General features: G+C 40.4%; 1 protein-coding gene across 3 annotated transcripts in view; it reads right to left on the bottom strand.

Moving 5' to 3' along the window:
- The window catches only part of LOC125458215 (teneurin-2-like), a 2,666,206-nt gene that overhangs the window by 80,964 nt on the left and 2,560,079 nt on the right, over positions 1-25,163 (bottom strand). For all 3 annotated transcript variants that reach the window (XM_059650601.1, XM_048543265.2, XM_048543267.2), the window contains 4 exons: positions 24,731-24,877; positions 16,968-17,184; positions 8,960-9,079; positions 7,030-7,291 (listed from right to left, as the gene is read on the bottom strand). In XM_059650601.1, coding sequence (XP_059506584.1) covers positions 7,030-7,291; positions 8,960-9,079; positions 16,968-17,184; positions 24,731-24,877 — 746 coding nt within the window. The remainder of the gene's footprint in view (positions 1-7,029; positions 7,292-8,959; positions 9,080-16,967; positions 17,185-24,730; positions 24,878-25,163) is intronic.

Genomic DNA, 25,163 nt, shown 5'->3' with positions numbered 1-25,163 from the left:
CGGAAAAGTGTGAAGTGATTCATTTTGGGAGGTCGAATTTGAATGCAGAATGCAGGGTTAATGGCAGGATTCTTGGCCGTGTGGAGGAACAGATCCATGGGGTTCACATCCATAGATCCCGCAAAGTTGCTACCCAAGTTAGTAGGGTTGCTAAGAAGGCAAATGGTGCGTTGGTTTTTATTGGCAGGGGGATTGAGTTTAAGAGCCACGAGGTTGTACTGCAGTTAGACCACACTTGGAATATTGTGTTCAGTTCTGGTCACCTCATTATAGGAAGGATGTGGAAGCTTTTGAGAGGGTGTAGAGGAGATCTACCAGGATACTGTCTAGACTGAAGGGCAGGTCTTTTGAGGAAAAGTTGAGGGAGGCTTTTCTCATTGGAGCAAAGAAGGATGAGAGGTGACTTGATAAAGTGTGTACAAGATGATGAGAGGCATAGATAGAGTGTGTAGCCAGAGTCTTCTTTCCAGGGCAGAAAAGACTATTACAAGGGGGCATATTTTTAAGGTGATTGGAGGAAGGTATACAGGAAATATCAGAGGTAGGTTCTTCTCACAGAGAGTGGTGGGTGTGTGAAATGTGCTGCCGGCAGTAGTAGTGGAGTCAGATACATTAGGGACATTCAAGCGACTCTTGGAGAGGCACACGGAGGATAGTAAAATGTAGGGTATGCAGGGCAGTTTGATCTCAGTAGGATAATAGGTCAGGACAAGATCATGGGCTGAAGGGTCTGTACCGTGCTGTACTGTTCTATGTTCTTCAGTACCTTCACAGCAGGTAGCCTTGTTCGGAATAAAATCTTAAAAATCACCAACCAATCACCTATGTGCTGAACTAATTAATGCCTTTCGATGCTCACCAGCTACTGGAGACTGACTAAAAATATAAAAAACAGTGAATTCCCACCTGCACCAAATTCCAAAGTTAGCACTTATTTCTTGTCACACTCAGTCCTTGGCAACTCCACTCTCTGCTCACACTTATTCATAGTTTAACCCAACACATATTTTATCCAGATGTTTCCAAGCTGTTTATTTAATTATTTATGTTCAATTGCTTGAATTTATCATTTTTACTTCATGTGTTTCAAAAGCCTCTTTGCTTTTTCTCGCAGGTTAAACAGCATACACTGTTATTAGATTTCTGTGGAACAAATTCTCTAAAAAGTTATCAGATTTAATTCCAATCATAACAGCTTCCTTTCAGTTGTTTTCTTTTTGCTCTGGAGAAGAGAACTGTACCAGGGGATTGAAGTGGAGAGTTATTGGCAGAGAGCAGGGGTGTAGTTGGTGATTTCGAAGCAGTAATGGACTGTTGGAGACTGTACTTTGAGAAAGAAGGGCTGATTCAGCTGCTAACACTCCATAAGTATTAGTGAATTCTACTGAAATACCTAGCCTGCAATTCTGTAGTAATAATAAGGATATACAGACCAGGAAATTGAAGCATATGAAGTGGAATTACACAGAGTTGTTATAACCTATCTATCAAAGTTGATCTTTACCTTCAACATTACCTATGAAATCTCTTTATATACATTCTGGTAAAGGTAGGACCTGTACAGTAAGGATAGGTTGCACCTGAACTGGAAGGGCACAAATATCCTGGGAGGGAGGTTTGCTTGAGCTATATGGGATGGTTTAAACTAGATTGGCAGGGGGTGGGGAACTGGATTTATAATGCAGAGGAAGAGGTATTCAGCCTTCCAACAGAAACAATGGGGAGTGAGGTTGTTAATAAAGAAATGCAGTCGATGGAGCAGAATTGTGGACACAGCGATGGTTTGAAGTGTGTATACTTCAATGCTGGAAGTATCAGAAATAAGGTGGGTGAACTTAGAGCATGGATTGGTACTTGGAACTACGATGTTGTGGCCATTACAGAAACTTGAGTAGCTCATGGACAGGAATGGGTTGTTGGAAGTTCCGGGATTTAGATGCTTTAAAAGAAATATGGAGGCTGGTAAAAGAGGTGGGGGAGTGGCTAGTCAGGGTTAGAATAGCCGCAACTGAAAGGCAGTTCAAGAATGCTATGTCTAGAGTCAACAATAACAAAGTGTGAAGCTGGATGAACACAGCAGGCCAAGCAGCATTTCAGGAGCACAAAAGCTGACGTTTCGGGCCTAGACCCTTCATCAGAGAGGGGGATGGGGAGAAGGTTCTGGAATAAATAGGGAGAGAGGGGGAGGCGGACCGAAGATGGAGAGAAAAGAAGATGGGTGGAGAGGAGAGTATAGGTGGGGAGGTAGGGAGGGGATAGGTCAGTCCAGGCAAGACAGACAGGTCAAGGAGGCGGGATGAGGTTAGTAGGTAGGAAATGGAGGTGCGGCTTGAGGTGAGAGGAAAGGATAGGTGAGAGGAAGAACAGGTTAGGGAGGCGGGGACAAGCTGGGCTGGTTTTGGGATGCAGTAGGGGGAGGGGATGAGCTAGGCTGGTGCTCGTCCCCTCCCCCCACTGCATCCCGAAACCAGCCCAGCTTGTTCCCGCCTCCCTAACCTGTTCTCCCTCTCACTTGTCCCTTCCTCCCACCTCAAGCCACACCTCCATTTCCTACCTACTAACCTCATCCCATCTCCTTGACCTGTCCGTCTTCCCCGGACTGACCTATCCCCTCCCTAACTCCCCACCTATACTCTCCTCTCCACCTATCTTGTTTTCTCTCCATCTTCGGTCTGCCTCCCCCTCTCTCCCTATTTATTCCAGAACCCTCTCCCCATCCCCCTCTCTGATGAATGGTCTAGGCCCGAAATGTCAGTTTTTGTGCTCCTGAGATGCTGCTTGGCCTGCTGTGTTCATCCAGCTCCACACTTTGTTATCTTGGATTCTCCAGCATCTGCAGTTCCCATTATCTCTGCCTACAGAGTCAATTTGGATTGAGGTCAGGAACAAGAAAAGAGCAGTCACTTTGTTAGAGTTCTTTTTACAGACTCCCTATGAGTTGCAGAGAAGTGGAGGAGCGGATTGGGATAGCAGATACTGGAAAAATGCAGAAGACACAGGGTTGTTCAGGTGACTTCAACTTTCCAAATATTGATTGGAAAATTTTTAGTTGTAATAGTTTAGATGGAGGGGATTTTGCCCAGTGCGTTCAGGAAGGATTCCTGACACAGTATGTAGATAGATCAACACGAAGAGGGGCCACTTTGGATTTGGTGCTTGGCAATGAACCTGGCCAAGTGTTAGACTCATTGGTAGGAGAGCATTTTGGCGGTAGAGATTGTAACTATGTTTTTTTACAATAGTCATGGAAAAGGATAGGTACATACAGCAAGGTAAGGTTTATAATTGGGGGAAGGGTAATTACAATTCTGTCAGGCAGGAACTGAGTAAAAAAAAGGGAACATATGCTCTCAGGGAAAAGCACTATAGAAATGTGGAGATTGTTTAAGGAATGCATACTGCATGTGCTTGATATGTTTGTCCCTAGCAGACAGGGAAGATGTGGTTGAGTAAGGTGAGATGTTATTGGGATAAGATCCCATTGATTTCTATATTCTCCATAATTTAATGCTCTTTATCTGCTTACACAGAGGTATGCAGACACTGTTTTAAAACTTGCTACCTGACTAGATTGAGGTATAAACTTTGTAAGTCTTTATCTTCCTGCACAGGGTATGTGTCTCAAATAATATTAGGTGGGAAGGGTTTGTAAAGGTGTGAGACTTCTGAAATCCTGTAAAGAATGTAACTTCTGTTTCTGCTAAAGGGGCCAGGGCACTGACTTTGTTTAAGCCAGACACTTCGGCGGCTTGAAATCACACCCTGTCGTGAGCAGTCACTTCACAAACGATCAATAGTGTTTCCTGCTCACTTTATGTTTTCAACGTAGTAATTGTATCATGTCATTGTCCGATGTAACTCAATAAGGTATAAAAAGCGAGCACTGTCCATTGCTCAGGGAGAATCGCTTACGAGACTCTGTATTCTGTGCCGGGTTGAGTACAGTGATCCTCCACGGCTTGTACTTGCTTTGTAATAAAGGATTTGTGTTTTTCTAAACAGGTCAGTGTCTTGTTATTGCATCAAGTTCGTGAGGGTGTCCAAAAATGAACCTAACAGAGGGAGCCTTGGTTCTCAAGAGAGATTGAACGACCAGTTAAGAGGAAGAAGGATGCTTACATAAGGTTTAAGAAACAAGGATCAGAAAAGGCTCCAGACAGATACAAGTTAGCCAGAAAGGAGATGAAGAAAGGGCTTAGGAGAGCTGTAAGGGGGCATGAGAAAACCTTGGCAGATAGGATCAAGGAAAACTCCAAGGCTTTTCACACATATGTAAAGAATAAGAGAATGACCAGAGAAAGGGTAGGGCTGATCAAGGATTGGAAAGGGAATTTGTGCACGGACCCTAAAGAGATAGGAGAGGTCCTTAATGAATACTTTTCTTTGGTATTCACAACTGAGAGGGACCTAGCTGTAGGGGAGGACAGTTTGAAACAGGCTGGTAGGCTGGAGGAGGTGGATGTTAGTAAGGAAGATGTACTAGGAATTTTGAGGAACTTGAAGGTAGATAAGTCCCCCAGACCTGATGGGATTTATCCAAGAATTCTACAGAAAGTGAGGAAAGAGATCGCAGGGTCTTTGGCGATGATCTTTTCGTCCTCATTGTCCACGGGTATAGTGCCTGAATATTGGAGAGTGGCAAACATTATTCCCAAATTCAAAAAAGGGAATAGGGAAAATCCCAGAAATTACAGGCCAGTTAGTCTTACTTCAGTGGTGGGAAAATTATTGGAAAGGGCTCTGAGAGATAGGATAGGAGGCATGGGATAGGGGGAAATGTGGCAGATTGGATTCAGAATTAGCTGGCCCTTAGAAGACAAAGGGTGGTACTGGACGGAAAATATTCAATATGGTGCTCAGTTATGAGTGGTGTACCACAAGGATATGTTCTCGGTCCTCTTCTATTTGTGATTTTTGTAAATGATTTGGATGTAGGAGTGGTAGGGTGGATTAGTAAGTTCGCGAACGATGCAAAGGTGGGTCGAGTTGTGGATAGTGCAGAGGGCTGTTCTAGGTTACAAAGGGACATTGATAGGATGCAGGGCTGGGCTGAGAAGTAGCAGATGGAATTTAACGCTGAAAAGTGTGAGGTGATTCATTTCGGAAGGGCAAACTTGAAAGCAGAATACAGGGTTAACGGAAAGATTCTTGGTAGTGTAGAGGAGCAGAGGGATCTTGGGGGTCATGTCCACAGTTCCCTGAAAGCTGCCACCCAGGTGGATAGAATTGTTCAGGAGACATATCGTGTGTTAGCTTTCATTAATAGAAGGGTTGAGTTCAAGAGCCATGAAGTTATGCTCCAAGTATACAAAAGCCTGGTTCGGCCACATCTGGAGTATGGTGTCCAGTTCTGGTCGCCACTTGTTGTGGAAGCATTGGAAAGGTGCAGAGGATATTTACCAGGATGTTGCCTGGAATGGAGGGAAGGTCTTACGAGGAAAGGTTGAGAGAGCTAGGGCTTTTCTCTTTAAAATGACAAAGGATGAGAGGTGACTTGATAGAGGTGTGCAAAATGATCAGAGGTATAGATAGAGTGGATAGCCAGAGACTTTTTCCTGGGGTGGAGGTAGCTATTACAAGGGGACATAGTTTTAAAGTGAGTGGAGGTAGATATAGGGGAGATGTCAGAGGTAGATTCTTTACTCAGAGAGTGTTAGGGGTGTGAAATACATTGTTGGAGAGGGTAGTGGAGTCGACCTCATTAGGGGCATTTAAGTGGCTATTAGATAGACATATGGATGATGGTATAAGGTAGGCGTGGAGGTTAGATTGACCTTAGGGTTTGGGTAAAAGTTTGGCACAACATCGTGGGCCGGAGGGCCTGTACTGTGCTGAATTGTTCTATGTTCTATATCACCAATGTCTCTGATATCTCCATTCCCTCCAACTCCAGATTCTCTTGGGTAGATATAATTTTAGCTGTCTATTGTAGCAACTATTTTCTGCATTGTTGATCAAAACTATCGATCTTGTACTCTTGAAAGGAAAAGCTAATCAGGCTTTTCCACACTAACAGAAAGAGAACAGAGTCAGGTGGTATTCATGTGTTCCTCTTTGAAATCAATTGTGATATAGTTATGAGAGAAAGCTGGGTGCATTCACCCATCTGCCTAAGTTAAATGAAACTACAAAATTGGGAGTATCAAAACTAAAAGGAAATAATGTAGATTTGCAACAGAAAGATATTTAACTTGATGAAAATATTCAAACTTATAGATGTTATGAAAACTGCATCCCTTTGACTGGTTCTTACAAAATTAATCCTCTAAAGTAGGTATAATTTTTGCTTTGGTAAGGACACTACTTAAGTGCAATGCAATTAATAATCAAACAAGAATTTAATGGCCAGATGACTCACTAGCATTTATTTCATGTTCCCATTTTCTTGTGTGATATGGCATTTAAGCAGTTCTTTACTATACATGAAAAGGATCTCACAATCATGTCTAAACTATCTCAAAATAAAAGGTTAAATATTACAATTTGTTTTGGAATCCTTTGACTAAAGCCAGAATACAAATTATCCAGAGGGGCGAATCTGACTCATGTCCACAATGGGCATAAGGTCAGGATGGCAAATGCTTCTTATTGCATTCCTTACTTATCTCAGACTCGAGTTAAATTTGATACTGGATTTTATTTTTAAAATGCCAGTGTGCTACCAGTGCCTGACAGGTACCCTGCTATTGCTTGCTAGGTGGGAAGAGTGGGAAATGCCTAGCTTCTATACTGAGCTAGCAGGCAGGTCAGATCTTGCAGGTGAGATTTGGAGTAGGAGGGAATGGGGAGGTGAGGAAATTACTTACAGGGTTTCAAAGAGGCTGGAAGACAGGCAAGGTTTTCTGTTCTGGATACAGGGGTCATCAGGTAGATTTTAAACATCAGTGGGACAAATCTGTGGCTCCCCGACTGAGCTTTTAACTGCTGCTACAAGATACCTGGCTGCGGAGTGAGTTTATTCCTCAGAAACCTGATTCCCCTAACCAATCATATTTGATATGTTTTCCACAATTTTTGCAGTGCACTTACTTGGGTCTCAGGAATAATAGGGTTCTGCTCAGGAGAAGAGCTAAAGAAAGTTGAAAGTGGTGAAGAGACAAGAATTGGTTCAGGTCGCACAAACCCACTCAGATCACAGCTTGGAATAGTGTTTTCTTCAGTCTTCATCACGAGAGTATTCATAGCATAGAATGTGTTCCATGGAAGCCAGACTGTGCGCTCCTGACTTAGGAATGGAGCACGCTCAAAGTGCAAAGTAAGTGATGCACCACCATTCGCAATCAAATCAAACCTAAGGGGAAAATAAATTAGCCACACTTAAAACAGAAACCAACCTGAAACTGAATCATACTACCATTGATGTTACGTGACCTCAAGCAATATGATGATGACCATCAAAAGCATGTTCAAATGCAAAATTCTCAATTTATTATTTCAGCTTAAAAATATAATTATTAAAATCAGAGCACTAAAATAGGTAAGAACAAGTGATGTTACTGAGAGAAAAACTCATTTTTTTACATCCCAAAATATTCGAGAAAAATTAATTTTCTCTACATCCCAAATTAATTATTAAAAGGCAAATTCTTTCCACTGTGATTCACAAAGCACTCAATCAGAACACGTCCCATGGCATTGGTCACAAGTCAGCTGATGCACTGCTTGATGACAGTATAAGTATTACACAAGATACTGTATTGTACGATGTATAATTCTAATGCTGAGGTGAAACTGTGTGTAATCTGATGTGTCCCTTCAAGGTGACAAAGCCTGATTGCCGTAAAAAGCAACGAGGTCAACTTGAAGTTAATTGCTGTTAGGAATGATTGGTAGCTACTTCTAAACTCCCCATTGAAGTCAGAGGAAACCAACATAATTTTATATTTCTAGAGTTTTCAGTGATACTTAAACCATAATGTATTCAAAGTTATTTGCCTTTAATGTTAATAAATTTGCCACAATATTGTACATTGTCAGGTGAGAAAATGTTATTTTAAAAAAAACACCATAAAATAAAAGACAAAATTATCAAGTATCAGCCAGATAGGATTGGAATGGCGGACAGTATGGCAAGGGCAAACTCTAAAACCAAGATATAGAGGCAGTTACAGCAACTATGTGCATATTATAGATTCCAACTAGATTAAATTAAGCTCTTGGAAAAATATATATTGCTGCAGTACTTTTGGATAAAAATTCAAGAATGTCTTGGAGACATATCAGATAGGGCAATGAAAAAAAAACGGAATGATTGTAGGGGGACTTCTGGGATTTGGGGATTCCATGATTCAGATTGACCATTGGTGGCTACATAGTTTGAACTGGGGCTGCACTTGTAGTGCTTCTGGCAATTTTACTATGGCACACCCATATGTTAAAGTGGAACCACAATTGTAGAAGGGCGCAAATACAGACAGACCAACAATTAGGACTGAATATTGGCACAGGTGGTGCTGAAAATGATCTAAGCAGGATCAATGAAGGTCTGAATGGGTCTGGAAAGTAATAGAATGATGGCCTGGAACTGGTAGAAAGGAAGAGGGAGTTGGCTTTAATGGATCTTGATGTTCCTGCAGTAGAAAGGGAAAATGTCAGCCTGAATTTCAACTTTTGCATCTAATGAGCTGAGCCAGGAAGAGATATGTGACAGCATTTGGATGAAAACTTGATTGAGACAGCCTGTCATGGCCTTATGGAAGTAGAATTCAGTCTCAGTTACTGTCCAAGCCGAAAAATAAACAATAAGTATTGGGAGAGTCTCTGGGCTGTCATCTCTTAGCTTGTGCCTACATTTCTGGACCAGTCATCTCCCTCAGGTGAGGAGAAATATAGAAGAAACTTGGAGTAATAATGAAATAAGCAAACATATTTAAATTAATAAATTAGGTATACAGAAAACATGAGGAAAGGGCACTACTAGTAGAGACATCCCAAAGAGAAAGTCTAATTATCAACTTACGTGCCATCCTGACGAGTGATCGTGTACCCATATTGAGGATATTTGACAAACGATACGTTAACTCCAACCAATGGTGTTCCATCCTTTGTAAAGACTTGTCCTCTGATGAGTGAAGCTAAGCTGTGATTAAACAAAAGGCAAATTCTAGGTTGAATATTTTCTTCTAATTTAGAAATGAAACAGCACATAAAAGGCTGGTTTGGTATCATACTTGAGGATTGAATACTTTGAGCAGTAGAAAGCTATGATGTGTGTTTGTGATAGTGATCTCAGGCCTGCAGCTGTTCACCCTTGGTAAATATTCCATTGTATAAACTGTCCACAAGCACATCGATGCTCATAGGTATCTCGGGTCAAATGACTTCCAGTCTTAAGGTTGTTTTTCTAGGTGCCACCAATAAACAACTCTGACTGCTTGATCGTAATAAGTCCCACCTAACTTAGGCAACAGATTACTGAGACATTTGAAAATATCTCTTTCAATGCTCAGTACTTTAATTTGGAATCAACTTGATCTTGGAGAAACCCCCTTTACTTCCAATAAACTTGCAAAACAATGAAAATGTGTCACTATTTACACTGCAGCATGCCACCACAGTTCTTATTATTGATTCAATCTTGGGACAGAGGCATCACTGTTGAGCATCCGTATTTACCCTTGAATTGATTGGCTTGCTAAGCTATTTCAGATGGTAATTCAAAGTCAATCAATATGGGTCTGGAGTCACATGTAAGCTAGGCAAGGATGGCCAATGTCAGAGGACATTAATTCTATCAATATTCTGACAGCATGTAGCAACATGATTTTTTCCTGCATGCAACAAAGTGATACTGTTCGTCACTGCACCTCAGCACTACGAGGAAAGAACTTGCTTTTATGGTCATTGCCAATCATGACATTGATGAGCTATGCATTTAGCACAGTTATGGCCAGTTGCCAGCATTTTCACACTTTAACTTAACAATAATGTTTTCTATGTAGTTAAAGAGCAGTGAAGATGCATAACCCAGACTTGAGGTCTGGGAAACATTCCACAGTGGAGCATCTTCTCTCGCTGCAGCCGGTGTCCAATTCATCAAAATGAAAGTGGACAGCTGATAGGTATGGTTAATAACAGACTTTGCAATCATTGGATATATTAGTTGTGATTTTTTTTAAAGAATCACGTGCAACACAGAATTATGCAAGCACATTTGGAGTATATCTGGAAGAAATCCAAGCACTGTAGCAGAATGCAACACCTTTTGTAAAATAATACTAAACACACTTCCTTTAATTTTCTTCTGTTGATAGCAAAAGTAATCACTCTCTCTAATTGAAAAGGTAACTTTCCTTATGGTTAGTGAATTTTCCACTGAAGTATCTACAGTCTGTCGTGACTATAATTTTAATTCTAATCTTCCAATCTTCAATAACCACAAATTATGTAATTTAGGTCGAATGGTCTATCTTTCTGTAGGTATTTTTAGATTCAGCAATACAGCTATTTTTGTATGTGAGTCTTTACCTTGTGCATGCTATCATGATTTTAACTTCCCAAAGCAGAATGCTCAGGATTTAAACAGGAAGTCCTGTATTGATTATAGAAATAGAAGAATAGAGCGGATAGATGTGTGACTGATGAGATGGTACAGGAGGAAAGGCTTTTGATTTTTGGGACATTGGGATCAGTTCCAAGAGAAATAGGGCATGTATTGATGGTTTACACCCCAATAGGTCTGCGTCGAAAGCCCTTTTTAGTACTGCGAGAAAGGATTTAAACTAACTTGACAGGGACACGAACCAGAATCTACCATGATGAAAGATAAACAGGATGCACAAAGGATTGAGAGAGGAAAACATCACTAGAGCAAGAAATGGTAAGGTATCAGATCGGGTCAGACTAAAAGGAAATACGTTCAAATCTAATTCAGGCTTATGGTGCATGTACATGTGTGCAGTTTGGAGAGCTGCATGCACAAATAACCACGTTAAAATGATGTGGTGTTGATAAAGGAGACCCAAGTCAAAATGGGAAGGTCTGAAAACTAAATATCCCAGGATACAAGATGCTCAGGAAAGATTGGAAGAAAAGAGATGAAGTAGTGTGACAATATTGACTAAGGAGAATATTACTGTGTTGAAGCAGGAAGATGTTTTGGACAGGCCAAAAGCAGGGTTTATCTGGTCAGAATTAAACATCAATTAATATACTACTGGTTGTACTCTGAAGGTCACCACTAATGGGAAAGACTTAGTGGGCCAAATTTATCGGGAAATCACAGAAAGTACCAGGACCGATAAAGTCATGATTATGGGTGGTACTGCAGCATCTTGTATCCTGGGATATTTAGTTTTCAGACCTTCCCATTTTGACTTGGGTCTCCTTTATCAACACCACATCATTTTAACGTGGTTATTTGTGCATGCAGCTCTCCAAACTGCACACATGTACATGCACCATAAGCCTGAATTAGATTTCAATGTATTTCCTTTTAGTCTGACCCGATCTGATTCCTTACCATTTCTTGCTCTAGTGATATATTCCTCTCTCAATCCTTTGTGCATCCTGTTTAGCTTTCATTATGGTAGATTCTGGTTCGTGTCCCTGTCAAGTTAGTTTAAATCCTTTCTCGCAGAACTAAAAAGGACTTTCGACCCAGACCTATTGGGGTGTAAACCATCAATACATGTCCAACTTCCCTTGGAACTGATCCCAACGTCCCAAAAATTGGAAGAGAGAAGAGCTTCTGCAGTGTGTTCAGGAGAGTTACCTTGATCAATACCTTTTCAGGCCAACAAGGAAGACATCATAGCTAGATCTGGTTCCAGAAAATGGTGAGGATTAAGTGGGTAAAGTGGCAGTATGGCAACATGTGAGGAGCAATACACATCATGTGATAAGGTATGAATTAACCATGAAAAAGGACAAGAATCAATCAAGAGTAGAAACACATAATTAGAGAAATGCCAAAATTAGCAAGTTGAGAAAGCATCTGTCTCATTTAAACTGAAATGAAATATTGGCAGGCAAAACCGTTTTGGAACAATGAGCTGCCATAAAGAGGAAATAGTTTAGTTAGAGCCAGGCTACATTCCCATAAGCTCCCACAGGTCAATCAAAGCCAGAACTGCCTGTATGGCAAAATGACAAGATGAACAACAAGATGTGTCTCTATGAAATAGAAAAAAGGGTGTCTATGATGGGCATCAGGTTTATGATACCAGTTGGAACCAATTCACAATAGAATGATAAGAGTAACAGTGAAAGAAAAAATGTAAAGGAATCACAGAGAGAGAGAAGAGAATGAAAATTCTCAAGAGTCGTTTATAGGCATATATACATTGCAGTAGTTAGTTAGCTCAGTTGGCTGTCAGCAACCCATGGAAGAAAAGGAATGACAACTCTGTTCAATTGAAACAGAGAGTGGAGTTAAATTATTAATTTGTGGACTGGAGAAAGGTGTACACACATAAATGGTGTTCCCCAGGGAACAGTACTAAGACAATTGCTTTCCTTGAATGACTTGGACATTGGTGTACAGGTACAATTAAAATAATTCCAGATGATACAAAACTTTAAAGTATTGTGAACTGTAAAGAGTACAATGATAGAAGCATAGAAGATAGGAGTAGGAAGAGGCCATTCAGCCCTTCAAGACTGCTCCACCATTCATCACGATTATGGCTGATTGTCCAACTCAGTAGCCTACTCATGCTTTCTCTCCATAACCTTTGATCCCATTCACCCCAAGTGGTATATCTAGCCACCTCTTGAATACACCCAATGTTTTGGCATTAACTACTTCCTGTGCTAATGAATTCCACAGGCTCACCACTCTTTGGATGAAGAAATGTCTCCTCATCTCCAACCTAAATGGTCTACCCTGAATTCTCAGACGGTGACCCCTGGTTCTGGACACACCCGCCATCAGAAACATCCTCCTTGCATCTATTCTGTCTCGTCTTGTTAGAATTTTATAAGTCTCTATGAGATCACCCTTTATTCATCTGAACTCCTGCCAAATCAGTCAATGTCTTCTCATGTGTCAGTCCCGCCATCCCCGGAATTGACCCGGTAAGCCTTTGCTTGAGAGCAAGAGCATCCTTCCTCGGAAAAGGGGACCAAAACTCCACACAATATTCCAGGTGTGGCCTCATGATTTGAAGAGGACAATGAGAAGGCTGATGGAGTGGGCGGTAGGACATAAACTTTCTATTTGACAAATGAGTTGAGTACCAGAAGATGCAGATTGGAAAAAGAAACAAGAGTAAATATTATTTTATACAGCGAGTGGTGAGGAATGGCAATGCATGGTATAAGAGGGTGATGGAGGGAGTTTCAATTGTGGGTTTTAAAAAAGGAACAGATAAGTATTTGAAATTAATAAATTTGCCACGTTACCAGGAAAGGACAGGGAAATGAGACCAACTGAATTTTTCTTATCAATGGGCCAATTTAGGAGGTAATCACATAGTGGTAGTAGTAAAGTTACTGGCTACTAATCCAGAACCTCAGGGAAATATTCTGAAGACATGGGTTTGAAACTCATATGATAGCAGGTGAAATGTGCATTTAATTTAAAAAAAATGGAATTAAAAATTAGCCGAATGATAACTATGTACCATCGTTGATTATCATAAAAAAAATCTAATTAATAAAATCTTTTAGGAAAGGAAATCTACCATCCAAACCTGATCTGGCCTACATGTGACTCCAAACCTACTACAATGTAGTTGACTCTTAACTCTTCTTTAGGAAATAAGTGATGCAACAGAAATGCCTGTCTAGCCAGTGATACCTACTGCATAAACAAATTTTAACAATACAAGGTTGATGAGCTGAAGGGTGTCATTCTGTGTTGTAACCATTTTATGATTTCATGCTTAAGCTTATTTCAGTTTAATGGTTTGACTGTGTACCTTCATCTGATCTTTGATGATTTTGGAAAGCAACAGAATATTGTTATACCCAAAGGTAACTGAGGATTTAACTGACAATCTAATTTATTAAATGGTAAAAGAATGAATGTTTATTGCAGTGACACAAAGCACATTTTGTTGCTGTTATTAAGCTCAATCATCTCCTCAAGTAAGCAGAAATAGCAAATAATTGCAAGTACTGCAAAAACTGTCATGCAATTTCCATGCGGTATTTCAAGATTCACAGAGCTTCACAGATTATCTCTCACCAAAACATCAGACAGATTCTTCATTTTAACCAAGAAATAGCTAAGAAATAACTTCCACAACATAACTGAAATAAAAACAATTTAAGTCATTGTTAAAATTCCCACCAAAACTGCTCAATAATACAAACTGTATAAGATGTTTGGACTTAAATGGTTTGGTAATCTCCTCAGGCACCTGTTTGGGACAAAACCTGTAATAAATTGCAGTAGCTTTTTTACAAATGGAGCTTTATATAAAATCTTCATACTTGCTGTCACCTATTTAAAATAAACTACCATGGTAACATTAGACAGAAATGTCAAATTTTATCGCAGTGATCATTCAACAGCATGGGTTCAATTACTGGACTGGCTGAGGTTATCACGGACTCTCCTTTGCACCCTTTCCTCTCACATGAGGCAGAGTGATGCTCAGTTACCACCAATGGTCACCTCTGTCTGACAAGACAACAGCTGTATGGTAGGACTATAATATCATTACCTTCCCTTTACTTGGTTCTGGTAGCCTTACAGCAAAAACACCAGATTTATTTGGTACTCAATTAATCTGTTTACATAGGATTCAGGAAAATATCTCCAGACCAACAACCCAGAATCCCAGGCTAATTTGATCGGTAACAGGGCTCTAATCTCATCATGGAACATGGTGAAATTTGTATTCAATAACCACCTTGAATGGAAAAAAAAGCTCAGCTAATTGTGAACATGTAACCAGTATTGATTGTCATAAGAAGAACATCTGTTTCAGTAATCTCCTTTAGGGAAGGAAATCTGCCATCCTGCCTGCTGTTTTCATCCAGCTTCACACTTTGTTATCTGCCATCCTTATCTGGTCTGGCACACATGTGATGCCAAACCCAAGGCCATGCAATTGACTCTTAACTGTCCTTTCAGGGTTTAGGAATGGGCAATAAATGTTGCCCTATGCAAAAATGCCCTCATCCTGTGGAAGAACGAACAAAACAAAAGGGATGGAAAACTCATCATCCATTCATGTAATTAAGATTATTTAAACCCACAAAGCAAAGGGTAATCAAAGCCTTTGCATATTGAGCCAGAGTTAAACGAATTCCTGTGAGATGTTGGATAAATGGAAGAGTTTGCATACAGAAACATGCAATGCTGAAAGTGTCTGATTCCAGGCTCCTGGTGCAAGGGGTGAGTACTTTCCCGTTTGCGTGGCTTGCCTTGCCTTGCAGCGCTTAGCATGGGAAGTGGTGGCCACTGCTATGACTGCAACAATTGCCAAGGAAGGTGTTCTTCAGTGGAGCTGAAATCAAAGTAGAGTGGGCGGGGGGGGGGCGGTCACGGTTGTACGGCACATGTGACAGGAGTGTCAGGTAAAAGGGGAGAATGTGGGGGTGGAGATAATTGTACATTCATACCTTTATGGATCCTCAGAAGGTGGAATCTCCCCACTTTATTGACCAGCAGCCCATCAGGATTTCCAGGCCAGGCTGGATAATTGACTCTAGCCTCTCCCAACTCTGAGTAACACCCTGATATTGCCTAGCAGGTCATTAAGTTGTCATTATTTAGTCACTTAAAGCCTTCAAATGGCTTATGGATGAATGGGGCATTCAATGGCTCTCCCATTCTCAATGGGTAAAATAACTTTGAGGCAAGTTGGTGGTGCAATACCATGGTGCCCATTTTCCCCTATCTCTCTTCCCTCGCCAGTCATTTCACACACGTGGGCCTATAAAATGCCTTAAAGAAGGAAGCTTCACTTTACAGCCCACCGTGCCCTTCAGTTGGAATGACGATTCCAGATCGGTATCAGCCATAGTGAGCTGGTTTGGGATTCATTTTAATTCTTAGGAAAGGGTGGAAAGGAAAATTTTAACCTTTTCAAACCCAAGCTGTCCACTGACAATTTTAATGCACATGAGCGACCTTTCTGCTCCTGGGGCAGACTTGTCAACAATAGCATTGCAGCAGGCTGCAACACTCCACTTTAATAAATCTTTTAACTCACATTTAACTTTCCCACAACTCAGAAACCCAAACTGGTAAGAAGAGGTCAGAAGAGCTAGATCCATCAGCAAAGTACCTGCATAGCATTTTTTGTTGGTTTTGGGGCTGTTTCCTCCAGAATCAGCAGATTTACACACACACACACACACACACACACACACACACACACACACACACACACACACACACACACACACACACACACTCTCTCTCTCTCTCGCACACACACATGACTGACACTTGCCTCCTTCCAAACTCCAACTCCCACCCACCCCTCTGACATTGCTAACAACTCCCACATAAATATCTGACCAATGCTTGATCTCCTCTGTTATTTCTTACCTCCCATTCCCATGATCTCTGACTTTCCCCAACTTGCCTTCCATATGTTCATCAGTTGCTTTCTCACCTAATTGGAACTCAAATTGTCAGTCATGTTGGGTGCTGGTGAGGAAAGCTACTGACAGTTTGTGAAAGATGCCCTGCATTTAAATTCTGCAGGATGTCCAGGTAGTCCTGATGTCCAGATTTCCATTTGGAAATACTTCTACCCACTCTCTTCGTAATATTGAAGCCAAGTATCTGCTAACTTGCAATAATGACAGACAGATTCTTTTTGCTGGGCTGAATCAAATAGTGAACTTGACATATTTCCTTATGAAGTTTACAAATTGAAAAATTCAGAGTTGATTACCTGTAGTTGCACTGTACAAATCTCTGCTTAACCACAGGAAATAAACATGCTGATCTTCAGATTTAAAGGTTAACCAAAAACTAAATTTGGTTTAAAAAAAAATTCCATGCATAGTACTATTTTCACACATGTCTCCTACTCTTAAGAAAAGATAACTTTCTTTACCTGCCATTGAATGGGTTATCCCCTGGGATGATGTGAGTTCTATCTTTGCCCACTAGGAGCTTAATACGATCATAAAATGACCTCACAACTTGAGTTGCGAGTTCCCATTGGTTCTGCTGAATGATGTCAAGAGGGTCATGTGAACCATGACAAAGTGGGTTAGACTGGCAGTTGGACTGAAGGCAGCAGTCTGGATCCATGCAATCGATCAGTCCATCTACAATAACAGAAAGAGGATACATTCATTCAGCATATGTCAGGTTCAATTTTGCAACATAACAGTTATGTCCTTGTGTTATCTTCTCGACATGGGCATTGTACAAGGCTGGTCATGGCAAGTGTAGTTCCATTTTAAGTCACATATTATTGGAACCATTGCTTCTTTGGAAGAAATTTGATCCTTCTGTTCCGGTATATATTGAACACTCCTAATATTACAGGATACAGCAGGACATAGACTCGTCAGTCATGCTGGGTGCTGGTGAGGAAAGCTACTGACAGTTAGGAGAGTTGGGAGAAGAAGTGGCAGATAGAGTTTAATCTGGACAGGTATGAGATGATGTATGTTGAGAGATCAAATGTGAGGGGAAAGTATTCAGCAAATGACAGGACCCTTAAGAACATCAATATACAGAGAGATCATAGGTGCAAATCCCTGATAGCTTCCTGAAAGTGGCAACAGATAAGGTGGTAAAGAAGGCAAGTGACATGTTTGCGTTCATTGGTCAGGGACATTGAGTACAAAACTTTGCAAGTCATGTTACAGCAGTATAAGATTTCAGTTGGGCCACATTTGAAATATTGTGTGCAGATCTAGTCAGCAACAATGAGAAGGATTTGGGTGCAGGAGAGTTTTATCAGGTTGTTGCCCAAAAAAGAGTGTATCAGCTATGAGAAAAGGTTGGACAAATTTGGCTATTTTTCACTAAAGCATCAGACGCTGAGGGGCACCCTGAGAGACGTATATTAAATTATGAGAAGCTTTCATAAGGTGGATATTTGGAGTCATTTTCCAGGGTGGATAAGTTGAATACTAGGGTGAGAAAGGGGGAAATTTTAAATGTGATGTACGAGAAAAGTTTATAGAAGGTAGGTACCTGGAACACACTGCCAGTGGAGGTAGTAGAAGCAGATATGATACCCAAGTTTAAAAGGCATATAGACAGACACATGAACCGGCAGGGAATAGACGGATATAGAACTTGAGCAGGCATATGGGATTAGTTTAGAATAGCATCAAGATCAGCACAGAGATGGTGGATGAAGGGCCTGTTCCTGGGCTGTACTAGTCTATGCTCAATGTTCTATTATTTACAAAATGGGTAGAAACTCTTTCTGGTGCAAACACTTTAGTGTAAAAACTCTTTAATTGGCCAATCAGTCTATTACTGTTGAAGTAGCTTTATTGTGCATAAAACGCCAGCTTAAAATGATTAACAGTGAAGTTTGAGATGATTCTGAGGATATGATAAGATGTCATTAAAGTGCCAGTGATTCTTTAACATTCCACAGAATGGTTGACGAGTCCCCATGGGACTTTAAGGTCTCTGTCAATGTTACTGTTAAATAAGCTCCTTTACAGAGTTAGCTTGAAATAGTTTAACTTCTGATTTTCTATGTCACAGATGTAAAAGTATCATATCCATGATGACAAAAACTTTGATGAAATGAATTATTGGATAACTTGCTCACATTGAATTCGTGATAAAAATTGGCCTGGGTAAGTGGGAGTTGCCCTCTCCATTACATGTAGCAAATACACATTTTAAAAAATTAGTTTACAACATTATATATGAACAGAAAATTTCTCAACCTGTAATTTCCAACTCCACACCGCATCTTGTTTCCTAAACATCTCTTTAAAAAAGTTGTTTAATATTGTGTGTGTCTCAAACTGTTGTAATCATTTGTACAAAGTTATTGTTGTCATTATGAATTGAAAATCTGGAAAGGAATTTTGGTATTCAAAGTACTGAAGACTGCTTACCTGCGTAACAATTGTTAAGTGGTGGAGTGAAATGTGATAATATAACCTACAAGGGATATGTACATAAGTACTGAAGAAGGCTGTTTCTTTAATAAGGCAAATGGAATCTGTGATAAACGCTATACTCCATAGTGCCATTAATTCCTTTTCTACAGCATATTTGACAGGAAATGGTGAGATATTGCACATTACCAACACCCATTGATCTAGACAGTAAAAAGATTGGTTTTATAGTTATTTTTGTTCTAGATTCTCATTACTGGGTAAACCTGGCAGGGTTTCGTGGAGTTAGACAGTTAGTGGATTCCTCATCTGCCCATTTTGTTCCCATGAATGTCTCCCAGAGAGCCATCAGTCAACATAAGCACATTCATCTGTCAGCCAGCCCCATCAGAAACACTGTTACACAACAATCTCCAGTAAATTAATCTGCCACCCAATTCTACATTTATCTTGCAAACAATCAAGTACCCATCAAACTGTGAAGAACTGCCACTTCAGAAAGCAGGAGGCTGAAAATTCGATATCATAGACTCCTTAGACAGCAGCATCAGCAGTGTCTCAGTCGTGTACAATCAACTACAAGGGAAGACTTGGTGCTCTCAGGCAGAGTTGTTGCCCCAGAGAATTAGAATCACGTCAACCTTGTTATTTGCTTTTATATATATATCATCAACAGGGACAATGTTAATGTAGTTTGTTTGACTTCAGCAATATATGCTTAATCCTGAAGTGAATCACTGTTGAATTTAATAACTACGTCAATATTTTCATCAACATTAATCTTCAATCTGGATCACTTTGGGTAAGCTGGGCACGGATTTCTGCTCACGTCTGATTTGACCACACTTTACTGACAGAAGTGAAATGTAGTAAGTTAGTGCAACAGTGCTTAGCATTATACTTGTCACAGAAATTAATCTGCAGAAAGTTGAAGGCGGGGCTAATTTAGTTGGTTTTATTTAGCTCTCACACAATGTTAAGGTTGGCAGTTTTACTTGCTCAAGTTTCAGGTCTCAATCATTCTGGCCTCACAGGTGTTAACTCTTTCCCAACAAGTTCTTCTAATGATGATATCATCTCCTCCGAAGACTGTCCTCCCTTCAGAATCCTACTTTATAGTTTCCTAAACACATATAGCCTGCTTCCACCTTCTCCCCAAAACAGGGTTGCACTGGCAGACTCATTGTCTCATCTTTTCTTGCCCCCACTGACCTTGTTTCTTCCCATCTTCACTATTTCTTTCTCCCCTTGTCCAGAATCTTGCCACGGCCCCATTTGTGATTATTCAGGTACCTTGTGCCTATTCCAACAATTTCCAGTTTCCTGGACTTAATGGCCCATTCCTCACTGTCGCTGCCCAATCCACTGACAAATCCAACCCTCATCAGGATGATTTGAGGGCTCTCCTATTCTTTTAAAACAGAAGCCTGAGTGGTCCTGATTCCCAACAACCATCATCTCCCTGGCTGACCTTGATATTTTTGAACACTTTCTCCCCTTATCTTGTCTCACCTCCTTTAATTAAATGGCAGTCATAGGAGTCTGCATGGATTCTGGATATGCCTGTCTTTTTATGGGGTTTATAGAATCTTCTTCGTTCCAGTCCCACTTTCCTTTATACATCAATGACTATAACAGTGCCACTTCCTGCCCTTACCCAGACCTGGAAACATTAATCAATTTTCCTTCCAACTTCCACCCATCTCTTACCTTTATTTGTCCACCCATGACTCTTGCCTTCCTTTCCCCGACTTGTGTGTTTCCATTTCCAGGGATAAATTATTCATTACAAATACCTGATTCCCCAGCCACCTTGACAACAACTTCTCAGACCCTGCTTTCCTTTAAGAACTCCATTCTACAGTTTCTCCACTCTTAAAGGTTCTTGGTCTCAGTCACATTGGTTCCAATGTTGTTGCTTTCCACAGTGGTGCTTCCAGTATGAATTTATTTTGACAGCTTTAATTATTGTTGTCACATGTACTCAGATACAGTGGTAAGTGTTGTTTTGCATGCTACACCGGCAGATAATGTCATATAAAGTGCATAAAGTAGCAGAGCAGAGTGCAAAATAATTGTTACAGTCGTAGTTAAGGTGCAGAGAGAGAGAGAGAGATCAGAATTAACATTTGAAAGGTGTGTTCAAAAGTCTGATAACAGCAGGGAAGAAACTGTTCTTGAATCTATTTGGGTATATATTCAAATTTTCGTATCTTCTGTCTGATGGAAGAGAGCATAGCTAGGGTGAGAGGGGTCTTTCATAAAGTTGGCTGCTTTCCCAAGGCAGTGGGAAATTTCAATGGAGTCAATGGATGTAAGGCTGGTCTGTGTGATGGACTGGGCTGTGTTCATGACTCTTTGTAGTTTCTGGCAGTCTTAGGAACAGCATTTGCCATACCATGGTGTAAGGCATTCAGATAGTTGCTTCCTATGATGCATCCATAAAAATTAATAAGAGTCCTTGTGGACATTTGTTCTCAACTGAGGATTAAACCTCCAAACCTCACTGTTGTTGACAGGGTCATCAGTTGTAGGTGACTCATTCCTCTCACTTCAGCATTCATTCTCTTCCCTTCCTCTCAGAATGGTATCTCTTCAGCTCACTATTCATCCCACAAGCTCTGCGTATAAAACATCAAAGTCTACCATTTCTGCCACCACAATGTCCACTACAAAACCCTGTCAACACTCTAAAGTGGCCAATCATTCTGAGGCAACATGCTGCACTTCTCTATTACCCTCAATAACTCATCCTTCACCCATTCCCTTTCCATGCAATCTTAAGAAGTATAACAGTTAGCCTTTTAACTTCTCTCAAAGTCCAAGGCGTCAAGCTCTTCTATAAAACCAAACTGTTGCATTTTTGAAGAAGGGCCATACTGGATTTGTAATATTAACTTTGTTTCTGTGCCTATGGATGCTGCGAGACCTGCTAAGTTTTCCAATATTTTCTGATTTTAACTCAAACACTCCTTCCAGCTATAGCAGCGATTTACTTATGGTTCTTTCAATTTGGTTTATTGTACTCACAGCTCACAATGCCACTTCCTCTAAACTGGGGAGGCTAAACGCAGAGAAGGTGACTGCCTTGCAGGAGACCTCCATTCGTTTGACAGCACGGCCCCAATCCTTTGGTCTCTTGCCTTTTGAACATACCTTCTCGCTCTTATTCTCATATTTCTGTTCTAGGCCTGACCCAGTGTTTGAGCAAAGCCCAAGGTAGCTGGAAGGACATCTCCTTACATCCAGTTTGGCTCTTTACAGCTTTCTGGATTGAACACTGAGCTCAACAACTTTAGACTATGAACTGCCTCCTCAATTCTGTTTGCAATACCTCCCTTTTCCTCCCACTGCCACAGTGTCTGTTCCACTTGATTTTGTTTTGAGTAGAGGTGAGATCTATTCTTCCATTCATATGTACTGTTAACATGTCTGGATTGCTCTCCTCTACAAGTAATGCCATTCTTTTGTCTTTTACTCTGTGATAGCTGTGATCTCGAATTACCCTCACTCTCTAACCTTCCCTGAACTTTCCCTTCTGTTCTACCTGCTCGTATTTACCATTTTCTACAGTATAGAGGCAATCACATTTTCACCTCAGCCCCAGTTAATAAGAAAGGCCACATTGGGCTCTGTTTCTCTTACCAGAACTTGCTGTTTTTATTTTAGATTTCAAGCATCTACATTATTTTGCATTTGCCTCTAATGTTGAATCTGTTCAAAGCAAATCAAAATTCACATGAGCCGTACAAATTATGGAAAATTTATAAAGAAGGTGATTCATGTAGGTAAGTAAAACGGAAGTCTTTAAGTTTCCCACATTAATAATGAGCATTGGAAAAATGCTCGCACAAATCATAAGACTAGGAAAGACAGGACTGCAGATCCTGGGAGTCAGAGTCGATAAAATGTGGAGCTGGAGAAGCACAGCAGGTCAGGCAGCATTTGAGGAGCAGGAAAGTCAATGTTTTGGGTCAGGACCCTTCATCAGGACTTGATTATAAGGTTTATCATTGACCAGCAAGAGTTGGCAATGCTGTATTTATGAATCAAAAGAATGAACGGATTGAAACAAAAAAATGTTGAAATGATTCAGTTCTTTGCAATTGGAAGTTTTCTTTCTTAAACATGCAGTTCCAAGAATATCCCAGTGCATTTGAGCTCCTAATGTGAGTCACATTGCTGTCAAGCAGCAGAGACTAGACACTTGTCTATATGCAGGTTCGTGAAATAACACCGTGACCACTCCCGTGCAGTTTTTTTCTGCATAGCGCATCCAGCTGTCCGGGATTTCCCTCCAGGTTCCAGGAAACTGCTGGACACCACTCAGGTGAAAAATTGATGGGAAAATGAAAACAAAGTTGTTTGTTTCAATGGAACACTTCTGCTTATCATTTCAAAAATATTAGACATGTGGAAACAGTGCTGTTGATTGACAGTGAAGAATCATTCAACTGGATAATGAAGAAAGTACTGTCTGCTTTCTGTGGAAAGGAGCACCATAAGAATGGCCAAAAGCTTGGAAAATGCTGTAGACAATCAGCAGGTCTGGCAATGTCTTTGGAAAGTGAAACAGAGTTTATAGCCCAGGTTGAAAATGTTTCCTCAGATGTGGGGAAAAAGGAGCATTAAGAATAGAGGGAGAACAGAAAAGTTGGCAGCTTTGCAAGGGAATCATGCCCCCTCTTTAAATGATAGAAGGAGAGGGTCTGATTCTTGAAACTGTTTTGTTAAAAGACTTTCTCTGCTGAGAACACACCTTTAAAATACAAACTTCTGGAAAAAAATCCTTTAGATTCAATATAGACAGGTTAAGAAGTAAATATTATCACAAAGGGGAAGGGATTATTGGTGGAAGTGATAAATAAATGTGTTAGACCATAAAAAAAGGTGGAAATTACATTTAAGAGTGTATAAATCAAGGAATGGATTAAAAGATTAACTCACAGGCCAGGGAATTCACATGCAAGATAGCTGAGAGCATCATTCGGTCAATTACAAGTTTGATGGGATGCTGCAACTTGGAGATGATATTGATGGCTTAGAGCAAGGAGGGAGAGAAGATTCAAGTGTGTAAAACAATTAAGGTAAATGGTTAAAAAAAGTTATCTCCTTCAAATTGAATCAAAAACAAATCGCTGGAAAGCATTCTTAATAGATGGAGGAATAAATTCAAAGGTCTGTTGATGTGGAGGGGGAAGGGATCAGAGATGATGGCAGAGGAGATATTTGTGGATTATAAAATGTGATTATGAAGAAGTGAGTCATAATATCTAGCATAGTTTATAAAATGAGGGATAACACAACAAAATATGACCCTTAAATGGAATATTTGACAGATTATCTTCAAAAGGAAATCAAGGAGGAAACAATAGATGAGTAAAACATGCACTGGAATTTTTCCACTTTCATACTGTTTATGTGTTCTGATGTTATGACAATCCACATTTAAGATTGGCAATGGCCTGAATAAGATTTTAGAATGTGAGTGCACAACACCATTACCACTGACCCCATTTCATTGTCCCCAAACTCAAGTCCAGAACTCCCTCAAATATCTCAAAACAGTCATGGAATTTTCATGTTGAGAAAATGGATGGCATAGATTGGATTGCCTCGGGACTGTAATTCAATGCTCCATCTGCATCATCTTTTAAGCTGGATGCATGCCTGATTGTAATTTATCATGGAGGGTAGTGAGGTTGGTAGCATCCTTTCTGCAGCTCAGAATAGATTTCTTAACCCGACATCAATTTTCCCATCAAAGGCTCACCTCCTTCATTGTCTTTGCCATCTGTACAAGATGTCTCCATTGCAACATTGCATCCTGGTCCTCGCCAGCCTGTTTGGCAGACACAGTGCCAACTGTTCTGGCTGAGGGTGCATCTCCCATTGCCATTACACAGATCAGGGCAGCCATCTGTTAGTTTTAAAAAAGTAGAGATTAAAAGGAAACATTATCAATGGCAATTCAGTTGCAAGATCCAAAGTGCCTATTAGCACTTCTTAATACATTTAAAACCTGAAAACACATGAAGGCAGCAAAGTCTATATGAAGAATTGATTTGAGACTGCCAGTTAGTATTGTATGAATCTAACCTTTAGTTGGAAAAGCTATTCAATGATTTGATGCTAAAAAAAGATAAAGTGTGACTTTAGCACTTATTAAACTAAATCTCCAATATAATGCCATTTGACCATAAAGT

Source organism: Stegostoma tigrinum, chromosome 13 (assembly GCF_030684315.1).
Source record: "Stegostoma tigrinum isolate sSteTig4 chromosome 13, sSteTig4.hap1, whole genome shotgun sequence".
Classification (NCBI taxonomy): Eukaryota; Metazoa; Chordata; class Chondrichthyes; order Orectolobiformes; family Stegostomatidae; genus Stegostoma; species Stegostoma tigrinum.
This window is presented reverse-complemented; position numbering and strand designations above follow the sequence as displayed.